Source organism: Chiloscyllium punctatum, chromosome 20 (assembly GCF_047496795.1).
Source record: "Chiloscyllium punctatum isolate Juve2018m chromosome 20, sChiPun1.3, whole genome shotgun sequence".
In the NCBI taxonomy this organism is placed as follows: Eukaryota; Metazoa; Chordata; class Chondrichthyes; order Orectolobiformes; family Hemiscylliidae; genus Chiloscyllium; species Chiloscyllium punctatum.
The window spans coordinates 84,544,251-84,562,355 of NC_092758.1; the positions used below are offsets into that span (position 1 = coordinate 84,544,251).

At 46.5% G+C, this 18,105-nt stretch overlaps 1 protein-coding gene across 4 annotated transcripts in view; it reads right to left on the bottom strand.

Moving 5' to 3' along the window:
* Positions 1 to 18,105, bottom strand: part of LOC140492234 (dihydropyrimidinase-related protein 3-like) — a 240,286-nt gene that overhangs the window by 89,356 nt on the left and 132,825 nt on the right. For all 4 annotated transcript variants that reach the window (XM_072591147.1, XM_072591145.1, XM_072591144.1 and 1 more), the window contains exon 4: positions 703 to 867. In XM_072591147.1, the coding sequence (XP_072447248.1) occupies positions 703 to 867 (165 nt within the window). The remainder of the gene's footprint in view (positions 1 to 702; positions 868 to 18,105) is intronic.

An 18,105-nucleotide genomic window follows, 5' to 3' on the forward strand; every position in this document is an offset into this window, starting at 1 on the left:
TGGCAAGGGCGAGGTGGGAGGGAAAGGGGGAGACGGTGAGAGGAGAGGGACCAAGATTACCATTCAGGAGGTCAGTTCAAAAGTGTGATAACAGTGGGGGAAAAGCTGTTCATAAATCTATTTGTACGTCTATTCAAACTCTAATATCTTCTCTCTGATGGAAGAGGTTGGGAGAGAGTATAACTGGAGGAGAGGAGAGGGAGCCAGAGTCAGGGAAAGGAAGGGAAGGAGGGAGACAGGCAGGCAGAGTAGGGGGGAGGGAGGCAGACAGAGTGGGGGTAGGAAAGGAGGGAGGGAGGGAGTGAGGGAGGCAGAGAGGGAAGGAGGCAGAGGTGGGGAGGGATGGGGACAGAGTGGAGGGAGGGAGATAAACACAGAAAATTAAGTGTAAAGTTTAAGACACACAGAAATTACAATGTATAGAGACAGAGACAGTTGGACCAAGAGACAATGAGGAACAAATGAAGGGTTTCAAAAAAAAATCAAACACTCTGTAAAGAAGTGAATTGATCAGCACCATTGGGAAAGGCTAAAAAGATACAAAGACAGGAGTCACATCAAAGGCTGCTGATCCAATAATGGCACTATAAACTGACAGTTAAAAGGAAGTTATTTCTAATGAGTGTTTTCTGTGAACTTAACACATTAATCAGATATAGACGTAGAACAGAAACACTGTGTGCTGTTAGCTATTAAACACACCTTTCTCTTTCACAAGAGTCTGGAGTTCTTCTTTCACACCCTCATTCCAGTCAGTGATATCCACGTGCAGTGCGTAATCGCAGCACGATTTGCTGTCCGCCCACTCCCGCCATTTCTCATAGGCACCGAGGACACTGCTCTCAGGCTCAGGAACCACATGGTCAACTGTGGAGACAGGAAAGGAGACATCTCATCAGCACCTGGCACCAGCAACAGTCCACACACACTCACTTATGCTGCAACCTTTCTTACCTGATCATAAAAGACAGAAATAGGCCATTTAGTTTATCAAGTTTGCTCTCCCATCCGTCATAGAATCCCTATAGTGTAGAAACACGCTCTTCAGCCCAACACTGACCCTCCGAAGGGTAACCCACCCAGAACCATTCCCCTATCCTACATTTATCCCCGACTTATACACTCAACCAACACATCCCTGAACATTATGGGCAATTTAGCATGGCCAAACCACCTAACCTGCACAGCTTTGGATTGTGGGAGAAAACTGGAGCACCTGGAGGAAACCCACGCAGACACGAGGAGAATGTGCAAACTCCACACAGACAATTGCCTGAAACTGGATTCGAACCCAGGTCCCTGGCGGTGAGGCAGTAGTGCTAACCACTGAGCCGCCCAAGTTAAATTTCAATTTAAAAATCAAACAACACCAGGCTATAAGGCGAAAGTGAGGACTGCAGATGCTGGAGATCAGAGTCTAGATTAGAGTGGTGCTGAAAAAGCACAGCAGGTCAGGCAGCATCTGAGGAGCAGGAAAATTAATGTCAAGAGAGAAAACGCTGGAAAATCTCAGCAGATCTGGCAGCATCTGTAAGGAGAGAAAAGAGCTAATGTTTCGAGTCTAACTGACACTTTGTCAAAGCTTTGACAAATAGTCAGTTAGGCTCGAAACGTCAGCTCTTTTCTCTCCTTACAGATGCTGCCAGACCTACTGAGATTTTCCAGCATTTTCTCTTTTGGTTTCAGATTCCAGCATCCTCAGTAATTTGCTTTTATGAGGAAAATCGATGTTTTGGGCAAAAGCCCTTCATCAGGAATGAAAAGACACCAAGTTATAGTCAACCCCAGTCCAACACCAGCACCTCCACATCATGGCTTCCACTCAATGATCTGCAAATCCACAACTCTTATCTCTTGCCTTTTCCCCCATAACCATTAATTCTCATACTGATTAAAAATCAGCGTATCGTCGCCTTGATTACACTGAACAAACCAGTCGAGGGACTGTCCTCTGTGGTAAAGAATTCCACAGATCGACTAACCTCAAAAGAGAAACAAAATTATCCTCACCTCTGTCCTAAACGGATGACCCTTTAATCCAAAATTATGCCCACTGGTCTCAAAATCTCCCGCAGGGGAAGAGACCACTTTGTAAAATCCTCGATCGAGAGCCTCAAGAATGCTGCATGTTTCAATAATGTTGCAACTCAGCCTTCGAAAAACGATCCACTGAGTACAGTCCCAACCTACACAACTTCTCCTCATGAGGCAGTTCCTCCATAACTGGTACCTCCCCTTCATCTATCCTGCCTGTTTCCTCCTCAAATAACCGCAATAACGCTGTCTGATTATATTGTGTATTTCTGAATGCTTTACTATTCAATCCCTTTTTTTAAAATCATATCTAACATTTTCCCATTGAGAAATGTTAAGCTAATTGGCTTACCTGTTTCAATCCAAAATATCTGGACTCCTAACTCTGGCCTCTCATGATTCCCAAATTTTACACACTGCGCCACGGGTGACTATGCATTAATTTGCCTCAGTTCCCTTACGTCTTACGTACACTCCCCTAAACTTACAACCACCTGATGAAGGAGCAGAACTCTGAAAGCTTGTGCTTCCAAATAAACCTGTTGGACTATAACCCGGTGTTGCGTGATTTTTAACTTTGTCCACCCCAGTCCAACACCGGCACCTCCAAATCAATACTCCCTAAACCTATTTGCCATTCCACGTCACTTTCCTTGTTTCAGCTGCTCCTCAGCCGTCTGATCTAAGATTTCCTTCTGCGACACTTGGTTTCGTGACCGTCTTGTGACATGCCATTAAGTTAAAGGCATGACCAAAGTGTGATTTGTTGTTGTCGCTTACGCAAAAAATAAAAGTCAATCCTGAGACGCTGACTAAATGCCAACAGCCTAGAATGTACACAAGATAAAAGACCTTTTGAAGAGATTGTTTTCTTCTACAATGTTCACGAAACCTTACCCGTTCAATTTGTAGTTCTATACAACCCAAGGGAGTTGTGGAATTATAATAACAAAATGGTTATGAAAAGCCTGGAGTTCCGGAATGATTGACAGGCAGACGCCATCGTTTGCTCAGCCAAGTTGGCTTTTCCTCTTCAGACGGTACTTTCACCGAAATATTTTGTAAGCCAAATCCTCGATGACAATTTGACCTCTCACCCAACAACCCTGCAGGTATGAATTAATTCCCTGGGTCTAGGGTGATCTATTTCACAGTTGAAGTAAAGAGAATAGTTGGTGCATTGGCTGTTGAAAGCTTGTGGATTGCCAGCTTCAAGTGGGTGATGCCAGGGGTTTGCGGGCTTTATATTAGATTAGATTAGATTAGATTACTTAGTGTGGAAACAGGCTCTTCGGCCCAACAAGTCCACACCGCCCCGCCGAAGCGTAACCCACCCATACCCCTACATCTACATCTACATCTACCCCTTACCTAACACTACGGGCAATTTAGCATGGCCAATTCACCTGACCTGCACATCTTTGGACTGTGGGAGGAAACCGGAGCACCCAGAGGAAACCCACGCAGACACGGGGAGAACGTGCAAACTCCACACAGTCAGTCGCCTGAGGCGGGAATTGAACCCGGGTCTCTGGCGCTGTGAGGCAGCAGTGCTAACCACTGTGCCACCGTGCCGCCCACATTGTTTTGGTTACCTCCAGGTGGCAACATGCTCATCGAAGACTGGCCACGGGAATGGGGGAATAAGACAATAATGGAACCATCAGCAGCTGAGCATGGACAAATACCTTTTTTTGCTACTCTGACTGCCTCTCTGGCTAATCTCCAGCTGTACAGATGAACTCATTCCCTCTCAGAGGCATTAAGCACGGAAGCAGACCCTTCAGTCCAACTAGTCCATGCCAATCATAATCCTAAACTAAACATATTCAAGAGGTGGCACTTGGCGATTGGGATCAAAGGTTATGGGGAGAAAGCAGAATTAGGTTATTGAGTCGGATGGTCAGCCATGATCAGGATGAACGGTGGAGTAGGGTGGAAGGGCTGAATGGCCTCCTCCTGCTCCAATCTTCTATGTTTGCATGCCTCTTTGTAACCTAGTTGGCATGGTGGCTCAGTGGTTAGCACTGTTGCCTCACAGTGCCAGGAACCCAGATTCGGTTCCAGCCTCAGGTGACTGTGTGGAGTTTGCACATTCCCCCCAGTGTCTGCGTGGGTTTCCTCTGGGTGCTCTGGTTTCCTCCCACTGTCCAAAGATATGCAGGTTAGGGTGGTAAATTCCCATAATGCCCAGGAATGTGGAGGTTAGGTGCATTAGTCAGGGGTGAACGTAGAGTAAAAGGGGAATGGGTCTGGGTGGGTTACACTTCAGAGAGTTGGTGTAGACTTGTTGGGCTGAATGGCCTTTTTCCACACTGTAGGGATTCTAGTCCCATATGCCTGCTCTGAGCCCATATCCCTCCAAATCTGTGCCATTCATGTACCTATCCAAATATGTTTGAACAAAATTCCATCTTATTTCCTAGTTGTCTTACACTTCTTTTTCTTGTAAGTCTGTGCGTGTGTCAACTTCCTTTTCTCAAGTGCCCCCCTCTCTCTTTCTTTCTCTGCATTTCTTTGAGGGTCTGTTTTGACCAACTCAGAATACCAGTCACATAGTGCTCCAAGCCTGCTGCACTCTGCTATAATGGTCACACTCCTTATGTTCGGCTACAGGCAAGACAGAACCACACCTGCAAAAAGACACTGAAATGATGTATCTCTGGTATACCGCTGAGGGGCGACCAGGCTGTTCTCTGAGAAAATCTGACAGGGGAACGGAAAAAAGAAACTGAAGAAAATCTCCAAAATTCTCAAGGAGAAAAACTTATCCAGCAGAGGTCAATCTCGCCTGGTCTGGATTCAAATCCAGTCGTGAAAATTAAAATGTTCTGTAGGATAACATCGTAGAATCTCTAGTGGCGTGGAGATAGGCCAGTTGGCCCATCGAACTCAGCCCATTCCAATCCACTTCATAACAATTCCCCGTGCAAATACCCTCTTTTGTTTTGGGGATGAGGGGTGGTATTTCAAGAATCACAAACCAAGAACTGTAAAACCCAAAGGGGGAGTCTCACGGCAGTTATTACAGATCCACATTCAAAAGCATCAGGTTTGTAACTGTCAGATCTATCGAGGAGGACAGCATCTGGAGAAGTTCAAGTGTCTGAAGAACAAATAAAAGCCCACAATGAACAAAACAAAAAGAAATCTGAACCTGGCACATAATTCATTTCTTAAATGGGTCATGAAAAGGCGTCCTTATCCAAAGGCCCTTATGTAACCCCACCTCTCCCTCCCTCCCTCCCTCCCAACACAGAACTTGGCCATCAAGCCACAATGTGCATTCACAGCAGGGTCCGGACAGGGTTCCTTCAGCTTTTTTTCTTCTGGAATACAGAACTCATTTTCTCCACTGGCACAAGGAACAAGGAATCATTATACGGAGGCAAACTGCTTTTCAGAAACTAGAAGGCAAGGAGAGAGGTGAGAGAGGAAAAGCAAATAACACCAGGCACTCAGGCCTACGGATTCTTAAAATCCCCAACGTGCTTTTACGAATCTGTTTAAAGACTTAAAACAGCAAACACAACATTTCTGCACTAAGTGTAATGATTCGGATGTCAGTCAAAAGGACAATAAACAAAGTTGAAGGCTTTAAATCTGCCAAGCTCCAGAAAATATTGGAGATTTAATGCAGAGGCACTGAGGCACCATTTATCACCACCTTGGGACCCAGTGAAACCCATATCTGAAAAATGCTGTTGTGTACCGGCAGCCTCCCAAACGTCCAGATTTCTGTTGCTATGTATTTCTTTTACTCAGGAAAAACACCGTTGCTATGGTGCACTCATTGTGTTGTTACTCAACACGACTAAAACAACAGCGTTTGAGGAGGTAGCTGTTTCTCTGGGGTCAAATGAAAAACTTGGAACATTAATGAAGGATCGCTCCTGATGAGCAGGCTGGGGAATTCCACAGGCTGGAACAGCAGGATTCCTGGAAGAGCCATGAGGCTGGGATTCCAACAAACATCCCCCAACGATTACCGTCCCAAGGAGGAGGATGGTCGTGCATACGAGTATATTACAAAAATAAACTGGAGTTATTCTTGCAAATTCCTATTCCTCCAGCAACATCACTTTCTTGCTCATCCATAGACTGAATGCTGGGGATACAATGAGTTTTAATTTCCCAGGTGTTCAGTGGGTTGGGAAGGAACATCGAAATCACAGAGTTTCCCTTCCCCATGCTGTACCTTCCCAGAGACTGAGTCTAATGAGGGCTGTCAAAACTCATCAACTGGCCTGACTCCATCCGTTCAAACAAATGGTCACAAGTTTAACGTTTGTTCAAGTTCTTGTGACACCCAGTCACAGTTGAACCCAGGCAGTACCTGGGTTAGGATCGGTGAACTTTTTCTGCACTCCCTCTCTGGTAATACCTTACTTCCTGAGAAAAGGCAGCTCAAACTGCTCACAATACTCCACGTCTAACCAAGCTCCATTATAAGCGAGGCCTGTACTGAAATCCTCTTGCAATAAAGGCTAACAGTCCATTAGCCTTCCCAAAAGTTTGCTCCATTTTCATAGAATCGCTACAGTGTGGAAGTGATTCAGCCCATCGAGTGCACACAGACTCCCTAAAGAGCATCCCCCCCCAGAACTAAACCCCAACCCTATCACTACAAGTCCCATGGCCAATTCACCTAATCTGCACATCTTTGAACTGTGGGAGAAAACCAGAACGCTTGGAGGAAACCCAGGCAGACGCAGGGAGAAAATGCAAACTCCACACAGAGAGTCACCCAAGGCTGGAATTGAACCCAGGTCCCTGGTACTGTCAAGCAGCAGTGCTAACCTATGAGCCACCATGCCATCCATGTTAGACTTCAGTAATTTATCAACAAGAGCATTTAGATGTCTTCATACGTTTACACTTTCCAACTTATTACCACATAAGAAATACCCTGCAATTCTTTTTCCTACCGTAGTGTGTAACCTCTTATTTCTCCCCATCACATTATATTTGCCATGTTCTAGCCCATTCACTGGATCTGACCAAATCCTCAGAGCTGCTTCACATCTTCGTCACCAACACACAATCCCTCATAGCCTTTAACCAATCCCAAATTTGGAAATATTACACTTGGTTCCTACTGTCAAATCATTAATATAAAATGTGAACAGCTGGGACTAAGTACTGATCCTTGTGGTACCCCACTAGCCTCAGCCTGACAATGCGAGAATCTGTCCCCACTGCCCCTTGTTGGTTAATTGTTAATCCACACTAGAGTGTTACTATTGCCCCATGTGCTTCAAGCATTCTAACCAGCCTATGGTGGATTTAATCAAAAGCCTTCTTCAAATCTAATTATACTACATCCATCAATGCTCTTTTGTTAATAAGATCTTCCCTCCAACAGTTCATCAAGTACAATTTCCCATTCACAAACCCATGCTATGCCCGAGCAGATCCTGATCAACAAGGTACCCATTTATCTCACTGTAGTGATTGGAACCAGGTGGATCTTGGTGACTACGAGATCCTTGATTAGGGTTGTTAACCTGGGCCGATCAGGGAGCCCTGGCCGACCGGTATTACCGACGGATCTGGTGGTGGAAACGGAATTAAAAATTAAGAAAGAAAAAAATAAAAACTTTGTCTGTTTTAGCCAAATATTTCATTGACATCTACGGAAGAAGATCTCCAGCCCATTTTTGTGTTTTTGTTTGCCGTGTTGCATTCATATTCCATTCTCCCTTTCTTTATCAGTTTCTTGGTCCTTCTTTGTTGTAATCTATAAGCCTCCTACGCCTCAGAATTACTGCAAATCACTGGCAGCTTTATAGGTCTTTCTTTAAAATCTTAAACAGCCTTGAGCTTCCTTTGTTAACCACAATCGACTGACCGAGTATTCTTTTAAACTTGAAAGGATGTATATTTGTAAGCTTATAGTGAAGAATAGCTGTGAGTCAAGTAAAAGTTCTTCAAAAATAATCTATTGCCTCCATACAGTCATGCCTTTTAATGTATTTTCCAATCCAACTCAGCCGAATAGTACCTCACAGAATCCCCTAGAGTATGGAAGCTGGCCATTTGGCCCATCGAGTCCACAGTGACCCTCCAAAGCCAGTGTGCTGTGCACAAGTAAACAAAGGGTAACTTGGTGACAGGATACTGGTCTCTATGCAGTTGTTTTATTCATCCTTTTTAATAGATTTTAGCATTTCCGCTGCTTTTGGTGTAAGGTTACCCAGTGTGGAGTTAACACACCTAGATTTTTCTTTTAAATAGCAGTGATATTTGCAAATATCCAATCCAGAAGTATTATTCACTGCATGGATTATCTCTATAGCTGCCTCCTTCAACAATCTACGATGTAGACCAACAGGTTCTGGGAATTTCAACGATATGAATTTCCCCAGTACAACCTTCATTCTAATGTTATTTTCCTTCAGCTCCTCATCTTGCCTTGCTACTTTGATCTCTAAGGAGAGAGTGAAGACTGCAGATGCTGGAGATCAGAGTTGAAAATGTGTTGCTGGAAAAGCGCAGCAGGTCAGGCAGCATCCAAGGAACAGGAGAATCGACGTTTCGGGCATCAGCCCTTCTTCAGGAATGAGGAAAGTGTGTCCAGCAAGCTAAGATAAAAGGTAGGGAGGAGGGACTTAGGGGAGGGGCGTTGGGAATGCGATAGGTGGAGGGAGGTCAAGGTGATGGTGATAGGCCGGAGTGGGGTGGGGGCGGAGAGGTCAGGAAGAAGATTGCAGGTTAGGAAGGCGGTGCTGAGTTCGAGGGATTTGACTGGGACAAGGTGGGGGGGAAGGGAAATGAGGAAACTGGAGAAATCTGAGTTCATCCCTTGTGGTTGGAGGGTTCCCAGGTGGAAGATGAGGCGCTCTTCCTCCAACTGTCGTGTTGCCATGGTCTGGCAATGGAGGAGTCCAAGGACCTGCATGTCCTTGGTGGAGTGGGAGGGGCAGTTGAAGTGTTGGGCTACGGGGTGGTTGGGTTAGTGGGTCCAGGTGTCCCAGAGGTGTTCTCTGAAACGTTCCGCAAGTAGGCGGCCTGTCTCCCCAATATAGAGGCCACATCGGGTGCAGTGGATGCAATAGATGATGTGTGTGGAGGTGCAGGTGAATTTGTGGGGATATGGAAGTGTCCCTTGGGACCTTGGAGGGAAGTAAGGGGGGAGATGTGGGCGCAAGTTTTTCATTTCTTGCGGTTGCAGGGGAAGGTGCTGGGAGTGAAGGTTGGGTTGGTGGGGGGTGTGGACCTGACGAGGGAGTCACGAAGGGAGTGGTCTTTTCGGAACGCTGATAGGGGAGGGGAGGGAAATGTGTCCCTGGTGGTGGGGTCCGTTTGGAGTTGGCGGAAATGACGGAAAATACGCTGGACATGGAGGTTGGTGGGGTGGTAGGTGAGGACCAGTGGGGTTCTGTCCTGGTGGTGGTTGGAGGGGCGGGGCTCAAGGGCAGAGGGGCGGGAAGTGGAAGAGATGCGGTGGTGGGCATCGTCGACTCGTCTGGGGAGAAATTACGATCCTTGAAGAAGGAGGCCACCTGGGTGGTACGGTTTTGGAACTGGTCCTCCTGGGAGCAGATGCGGCAGAGCCGAAGGAATTAGGAATATGGGATGGCATTTTTACAGGGGGCAGGGTGGAAGGAGGTGTAGTCTAGGTAGCTGTGGGAGTCGGTCGGTTTATCGTAAATGTCCGTGTCGATTCGGTCACCCGAGATGGAAATGGAAAGGTCTAGGAAGGGGAGGGAGGAGTCTGAGATGGTCCAGGTGAATTTGAGGTCGGGGTGGAAAGTGTTGGTAAAATGGATGAACTGTTCAACCTCGTCGTGGGAGCACGAGGCAGCGCCGATACAGTCATCGATGTAGCGGAGGAAAAGGTGGGGGTTGGGGCCAGTGTAGCTGTGGAACAGTCCGTCTTCCACACCCCCCACCAACCCAACCTCCACTCCCGGCACCTTCCCCTGCAACCTCAAGAAATGCGAAACTTGCGCTCACACCTCCCCCCTTACTTCCCTCCAAGGCCCCAAGGGATCCTTCCATACCCACCACAAATTCACCTGCACCTCCACACACATCATCTATTGCATCCGCTGCACCCGATGTGGCCTCCTCTACATTGGGGAGACAGGCCGCCTACTTGCAGAACGTTTCAGAGAACACCTCTGGGACACCGGACCAACCAACCCAACCACCCCGTAGCCCAACACTTCAACTTCCCCCTCCCACTCCACCAAGGACATGCAGGTCCTTGGACTCCTCCATCGCCAGACCATGGCAACACAACGGTTGGAGGAAGAGCGCCTCATCTTCCGCCTGGGAACCCTCCAACCACAAGGGATGAACTCAGATTTCTCCAGTTTCCTCATTTCCCCTCCCCCACCTTGTCCCAGTCAAATCCCTTGAACTCTGCACCGCCTTCCTAACCTGCAATCTTCTTCCTGACCTCTCCGCCCCCACCCCACTCCGGCCTATCACCATCACCTTGACCTCCCTCCACCTATCGCATTCCCAACGCCCCTCCCCCAAGTCCCTCCTCCCTACCTTTTATCTTAGCCTGCTGGACACACTTTCCTCATTCCTGAAGAAGGGCTGATGCCCGAAACGTCGATTCTCCTGTTCCTTGGATGCTGCCTGACCTGCTGCGCTTTTCCAGCAACACATTTTCTACTTTGATCTCTCGTTCTGCAAGGTTCCTTCCATCTTAGATGACATACAATTCCTAAGGTGTGTGGAAACAGGCCATTCGGCCCAACATGTCCACACCAACCCTCCAAAGAGTAACCCATCCAGACCCCATTTACCCCTGACTAATGCACCTAATCCACCCATCCCTGCACACTATGGGCAATTTAGCACGGCCAATCCATCTAACCCGCAAGTCTTTGGACTGTGGGAGGAAACTGGAGCACCCGGAGGAAAGCCACATGGACACGGGCAGAATGTGCAAACTCCACACAGACAGTCGCCTGAGGCAGGAATCGAACTGGGGTCCCTGGCGCTGCGAGGCTGCAGCGCTAACCACTGAGCCACCATGCCGCCTCAGTGAAAACAGAAACAAAGTCATCATTTAGCTTTCTTGATGTTTCTCTATTCCCCAACATAAATCTTGACTTTGCCTGTTTTAGCCAAATATTTCATTTATATCTACAGAAGATGATTTCCATTTTTGTGTTTTTGTTTGCCGCGTTGCATTCATATTCCATTCTCCCTTTCTTTATCAGTTTCTTGGTCCTTCTATGTTATAATCTATAAGCCTCCTATGCCTCAGAATTACTGCAATCGCTGGCAGCTTTATAGGCCTTTTTTAAAAATCTTAAATACTCTTAAGCTTCCTTTGTTAACCAGTCGATTGACCTTGAGTTTTTTTTAAAACTTAAAAGGATGTGTATTTGTAAGATTATAGTGAAGGAGAGCTGTAAGTCAAGTAATAATTCTTTTAAAATTATCTATTGTCTCCGTACAGTCATGCCTTTTAATGTATTTCCAATCCAGCTCAGCCGAATGGTACCTCATAGATTCCCCTATAGTGTGGAAGCTGGCCATTTGGCCCATCAAATCCACACTGACCCTTCGAAGAGCATCCTACCTAAAGCTAACACCAACTCTAACCCTGCATTTGCCATAGCTAATCCACCTAAACTAGGAGAAGGTGAAGGCGGCAGATGCTGGAGATCAGAGTCAAAAAGGGTGGTGCTGGAAAAGCACAGCCAGTCAGGCAGTATCCAAGGAGCAGGAGAGTCAACGTATTGTGCATAAGCCCTTATTCAGGAATGGGGGGGGTCTGAGAGAGATAGGAGGGTGGGGGGTGGGGGTGACGTAACCGGGAAGGCGATAAGTTGATGCTCTGGGACACCCACACCAAACACCCCCACCTCCCTGTAACCAACCAATTCAACTCCTCTTCCCACTCAGCCAAGGACTTGCAAGCCCTGGGCCTCCTCCACTGCCAAATCCAAGCCACCCGATGCCTGCAGGAAGAAGACATCTTCCGTCTTGGGACTCTCCAACCACGAGGCATCAACGTCAATGTCACCAGTTTTCTCATCTCCCCACCCTCCACCTCATCCCAGATCCAACCCTCCAACTCGACACCACCCTCTTGATCTGTCCTACCTGTCTCTCTTCCTTCCCAACTCTGTTCCACCCTCCCCCCCCCAATCTATCACCATCACCTCCCTCCTGCATCTACCTATCATCTTCCCAGCTACCTCACCCCCATCCACACCCTTCCTATTTATTTCTCAGCTCCCTTCCCCCACCCCCACATTCCTGAAGCAGGGCTTATGCCCGAAATCTTGATCCTCCTGCTCCTCGGATAGTGCCTGTGCTTTTGCAGGGCCATACTTTTCGACACTAATCCACAAGGACTGCACATCCCAACCTACATAATTTCCCCAATTCAAATTTTCTCCTCATTTTCAAACAATGTAAATTTCATCACATTGTAGTCACTCATCCCTGAAGGTCCTTCAACAGTAAGATTGTACATTAGCCCTTTTCTTCATTCGATAATACTAGCTCTGACATAACATGTCTGCAACACGCTGCTCTAGAAAGCCAACCTGAACACACTGTAGGAACTCATCCTCATAGCTTTGCTGCTCAATTGGTTTACCCAGTCTACATACAGATCGAAGGAGTGAAATAAACTCGGATCTTTCTCTACCATGCAGTCACAGAAGGAGGAGAGTATGGTATTTTAAGATTAGATTCCCTACAGTATGGAAACAGGCCCTTCAGACCAACAGGTCCACACTGACCCTCCAAAGAGTAAACCATCCTCTATATTTACCCCTGACTAATACACCTAACGTTATGAGCAATTCACCTGACCTGCACATCTTTGGATTGTGGGAGGAAACTAGAGTACCCGGAGGAAACCCACGCAGACAGTCACGGAGAATGTGCAAACTCCACACAGACAGTCAGCCATGATCTGTTCTGAGCTTCTAAGGTTCCCAGGGCCATGGTGGATGATATACCTTATTGAAGGCCAACAGAGATTGGCAATGCAAGCTTCAAGACAATGGAAGCCTTAGCGGGAATATTTCAGGTGCTGTACCTTGTCGGTGAAACCATTCCAACAAACTCCAAGCTGATGCGCTTTCAGGTCCCACCTTTCTAACAGAGGCCCATTGGGAATTCACAGATTAGCAGGAAATGGAGTGGGGGGGGGGCTTCCTTTTGGTGACTGGAGAAGTGCACACTAACTGGGGGGGCTTTGAGGTGGTAGCTTTAATTTCACAAGATGGCGGGACAGCGGCTCAGTGACTAGCACAGCACCAGGGACGCGGGTTCGATTCCACCCTCGGGCGACTGTTTGTGTGGAGTTTGCACATTTTCCTCGTGCCTGCGTGGGTTTCCTCCGGGTGCACCAGTTACCTCCCACACTCCAAGGATGAGCAGACTAAGATGGATCAGCCTTGCTAAATTGCTCACAGTGTCCAAGGACATGGAGGTTAGGTGGGCTAGCCATGGGAAATGTGGGATTAGGGGGATAGGGTAGAGGGGTGCATCTGGGTGGGATGGTCTTTGGAGGGTCGGGGTGGACTCGATGGGCTGACTGGCCTGCTTCCATTCTGTAGGGATTCAATGCAAATATCCAAAAGATTTATCTGTGTTGTATCTTCTTCCTTCGGAACACTGATGCACAGGACTACTCCCTCCTGTAACAGAGGGCCAAGACGACTGTAGCTGAACCCATATGCCCCCCTTTCACACTGTAGGGAGATTCTAGTGCAAGGGCTTAGAATACAAACCCTTGAATTTCCAGTCTCACCAACTTGGCTAATCCCCTGACTGCGAAACCTCATGGGAGGAACTGAGGCAGACAGTCAGAAGAAGCCACAGCAGATGACTCAGGTGCTAAAGTCCTCACGTGTCGATTGTTTTGGCTCCAAAACCAAAATCCCAGTGCTCAAGAACTATTCCCCCCCTGCCACAAGGGACAATACATGAAAAGAAAAAAAATGGAGCAGCTCAGGGATTGAAGATTTCTCCGAAGGAGCCAGCAGGAATTAGTTAATTGGATATCAATTAAGCTCAAATCAGAGAGTGTTCACTCAGGATTCAATCAGGCAGCTAAGGTAGACAACTCAACATGGTGATTTGTTGACCCAAAGGACCAATGACTCCTGTTGATCTACTCCAAAGTCGACGCTATTCCCAATGACTGAAATTTGCGCTCTCTCTTACTCACCAGTATTTTTTTTTAAAAGTCTTGTGAACCATTGTAGATTTGCTGACAATGATACTCTTTAGGGTGGGGGAGGACAAAGAAATTTTTTTAAAAATTAGCATGGAGAGAACGGAGGTCCAAGCAGTTTGGCAGTCTTGATAGTGGATAACTCTGCAATTCTGGATGAGTTATGTCTCAGGCTGTTGAGGGAGGCGAGGAAGGAGATAAGGGCCCAAGGTGTTAGAGGCAAGGTGCTAGCATCGATAGAAGCCTGGTTGTCTGACTGAAAGCAGATAAAAAGGTCTTTCTCAGGATGGCAGCCGGTGAGGACTGCGATTCCACAAGGCTCAGTGTTGGGACCACAATGTTTCACTTTATACATTAACGATCTAGATGAAGGAACTGAGGGCATTCTGGCTAAGTTTGTAGATGATACAAAGATAGACAGAGTGACAAGTAGCATTGAGGCGGCAGGGAGGATTTGGACAGGTTAGGAGAGTGGACAAAGAAGTCGCAGATGGAGTACAATGTGGGAAAGTGTGAGCTCATGCACTTTGGGAAAAAGAACACAGGCATGGACTATGTTCTAAATGAGGAGAAAATACAGAAGTCTGAAGTGTAAAAAGACTTGGGAGTTCTACTCCAGGATTCTCTCAAGGTAAACTTGCAGGTTGAGTCAGTAGTTAAGAAGGCAAATGCAATGTTGTCATTTATTTTTAGGGACTTAAATGTAAAATCAGGAGTGTACTTCTGAGGCTCTGTTGGGCTCTGGTCAGGCCACATTTGGAGGATTGTGTCCAGTTTTGGGCCCCATTTCTCAGGAAGGATGTATTGACCCTGGAGCATGGTCGGAGGAGGTTCATGAGAATGGTCCCAGGAATGAAAAGCTTAACACATGAGGAACATTTGAGGACTCTATGTCTATACTTGGAGTTTAGAAAATTGAATTGAAACATATAGCATACTAAATGGCCTGGACAGAGAAGATGTTGGGAAGATGTTTTCATTGGTTGGAGAGACTAGGACCCAAAGGCACAGCCTTAGAGTAAAGGGAAGACCTTTTAGAATGGAGATAAGGAGAAATTTCTTTAGTCAGAGAGTGGGGAATCTATAGAATTCAATGCCGCAGAGGACTGTGGAGGGCAGATCATTGAATGTATTTAAGACTGAGATTGATAGGTTCTTCATTGTGATAGCAATCAAGGGTTATGGGGAGACAGTGAGAGAATGGGGTTGAGAAACTTATAAGTAGAAATTGAGGACTGCAGATGCAGGAGATTAGATCTCCAGGTGTCGGGTGGTAAGGGTCTGGCACTGGAGGAGGCCCAGGACCTGCATGTCCTTGACAGATGGGAGGGGGAGTTGAAGTGAGAATGCCTCATTTTCTACCTTGGGTCCCTGCAACCACACAGGATCAATATGGATTTCAACAATTTCCTCTTTCCCCCCCCCCCCACATTACCCCAGTCCCAAGCCTCCAACTCAGCACTGCCCTCCTGAACTGTCCATCACCTTTCCCATCTATCCACTCCTCCCTCCTCTCCAGCTTATCATCTTCTCTCCCACCTTCATCTACCTATTGTGTTCTCAGCTACCTTCCCCCGAGCCCCACCCCCTTCCCATTTATCCCTCAGCCCCCAGCCCACAAGCCTCATTCCTGATGAAGAGATAATGCCCGAAACATCGATTCTCCTCCTCCTCAGATGCTGCCTGACCTGCTGCGCTTTTCCAGCAACACATTTTCAGCTCTGATCTCCAGCATCTGCAGTCCTCACTTTCTGCTCCACAGAAATTGCTAGAAAAAACTCAGCAGGTCTGGCAGCATCTGTGAAGAGAAATCAAAGATAACATTTCAGGTCTAGTAATCCTTCCTTAGAACTAGACCCAAATGTAAACTGTGATGATTTTTCTTCACAGATGCTGCCAGACCTGCTCAGCTTTTTCTAGCAATTTTGATTTTGGTTTCCGATTTATACAGCATCTGTAGTTCTTTCGGTTTTTATTTAGTAATTTTTAGATCCTGTCTGAGCACAGGCAAGAGATTCAGACCCTCAATAAAAATTGCCATATTGGATCCAAAATTGGCTCAAAGGTAGGAAGCAAAGGATGATGGTCAAGACAGGTTTGTGTTAGCGAGTTTTGAGAAGATGTGTAGCTCAGATTGAGATTCTGGATGTAGGTTTGCTCGTTGAGCTAGGAGGTTCATTCCCAGATGTTTCATCACCTTATCAGGTAACATCTTCAGTGGGCCTCAGGCAAAGCAGTGTACATGATTCCTGCTTTCTATTTATATATTTGGGTTTCTTTGGGTTGGTGATGTCATTTCCTGTGGTGATGTCACTTCCTGTTCTTTTTCTCAGGGGGTGGTAGACCCCATCTACCACCCAAACATATAAATAGAAAGCAGGAATCATATACACTGCTTTGCCTGAGGCCCACTAAAGATGTAACCTAGTAGAAACATCTGGAAATGAACCTTCCAGCTCAGCGAGCAAACCTACATCCACGTGTATGTGTGAATAGAAACTGGTTTGCAGTGGGTTCCGTAAGGCTCAGCACTGCAGCCCTTGCAGTTTGTGATGGACATTCATGATTTGGACTTAAATGTGTGACAAAGATGGACGTGGATGGTAAAAATAAAAATTGGTGGGATGGTAAATAGGAGTGAGGGGGGATAGCAATGAACTGCAGGAGGATATTAACAGATTGGTCAGACAGGTAGCGCAACAGCAAATGAAATTCAACCCAGAAAACTGTGAGTTAGTGCACTTGGGAAGGACTAACAAAGCAAGCGATTGCACTGTGCATTGTAGGACCCTAGAAAGTTCTGAAAATCCGAAGGTTTGTGTGCCCACAAATTCCAGGAGGTAATAGGACAAGTGGATGAGCTGGTAAAGGCAGCTTGTTTTTAAAAGCAAAACACAAAACAAAAAGGGTGGGGAGGTTATTGCTGGAACTTTGAGTTGAGAGTGTGATGCCAGAAAAGCACAACAGGTCAGGCAGCATCGGAGAAGCAGGAGAATTGACGTTTTGGGCAAAAACCCTTTATCTTGAATGACCTGGAACTGTACAAAACACTGATTAGGTCACAGCTGGAGAAGTGTGCAGCTATTGCCAACTATTTAAAGGAAGGATGTTGCACTAAAGTATACACAGAACAGACTTACCAGGGTGCTACCCAGGCTGGAGGGTCTGAACTATGAAAAAAGATTGGATAAAGTCTTGGGTTGTTTGCCTTGAAGCAGTGACAGCTGACAGGGGACCTGATAGAAAATGTACAAAATTATGAGGGGCAGCATAAAGTGGATAAAGGTAGCTTTTTCCCCCCACCATTAGCGAGTAGTCAATAACCAAGGGGTAGAAATTTAAGGTAAGATCTAAAGTTAGGAGAGTGAAGGAGACATTTTTTACATGGAGGGTAGGGAGAGTCTAGATCTCGCTGTCTGAAATAATGGTTGAGACAGAAAGTTCAGTAAGTTGCTCAATTAAAGTTACATATTCCCGTGCATGTCACAACCTCCAGGACTATGGACCAAAAGCAGGAAAATGGGATGAATGTGGTCAGATATTTGCTGACTGACGATGGGTCAAACAGCCTCTGTATTACAAACATCTGGCAGTCTGAATAATTGAGAATGGTTCTCAGTTATAAAAGGACATTGATTGTAACTGATGAAAATCCACTGGAAAGGAACTTCAGCAGTTACTGATGGAATAAAGGAACAAGTAAACCCTTCTTGAAGTGCCAGAGACACTTAATTTTACTTAATCTTAATGTGTTTTGACAGGATCCAATTTTGAACAAAAGTGAAAGAAATAACACAACCCAAGTGCTCTCTCGTTTGAGCACAATCGATCATTTGAGCAGGGTAGTCTCCAACCCAGCCACACCAAGCATGTACCCTTATGTAGCCTCTACTGCTGCCTCA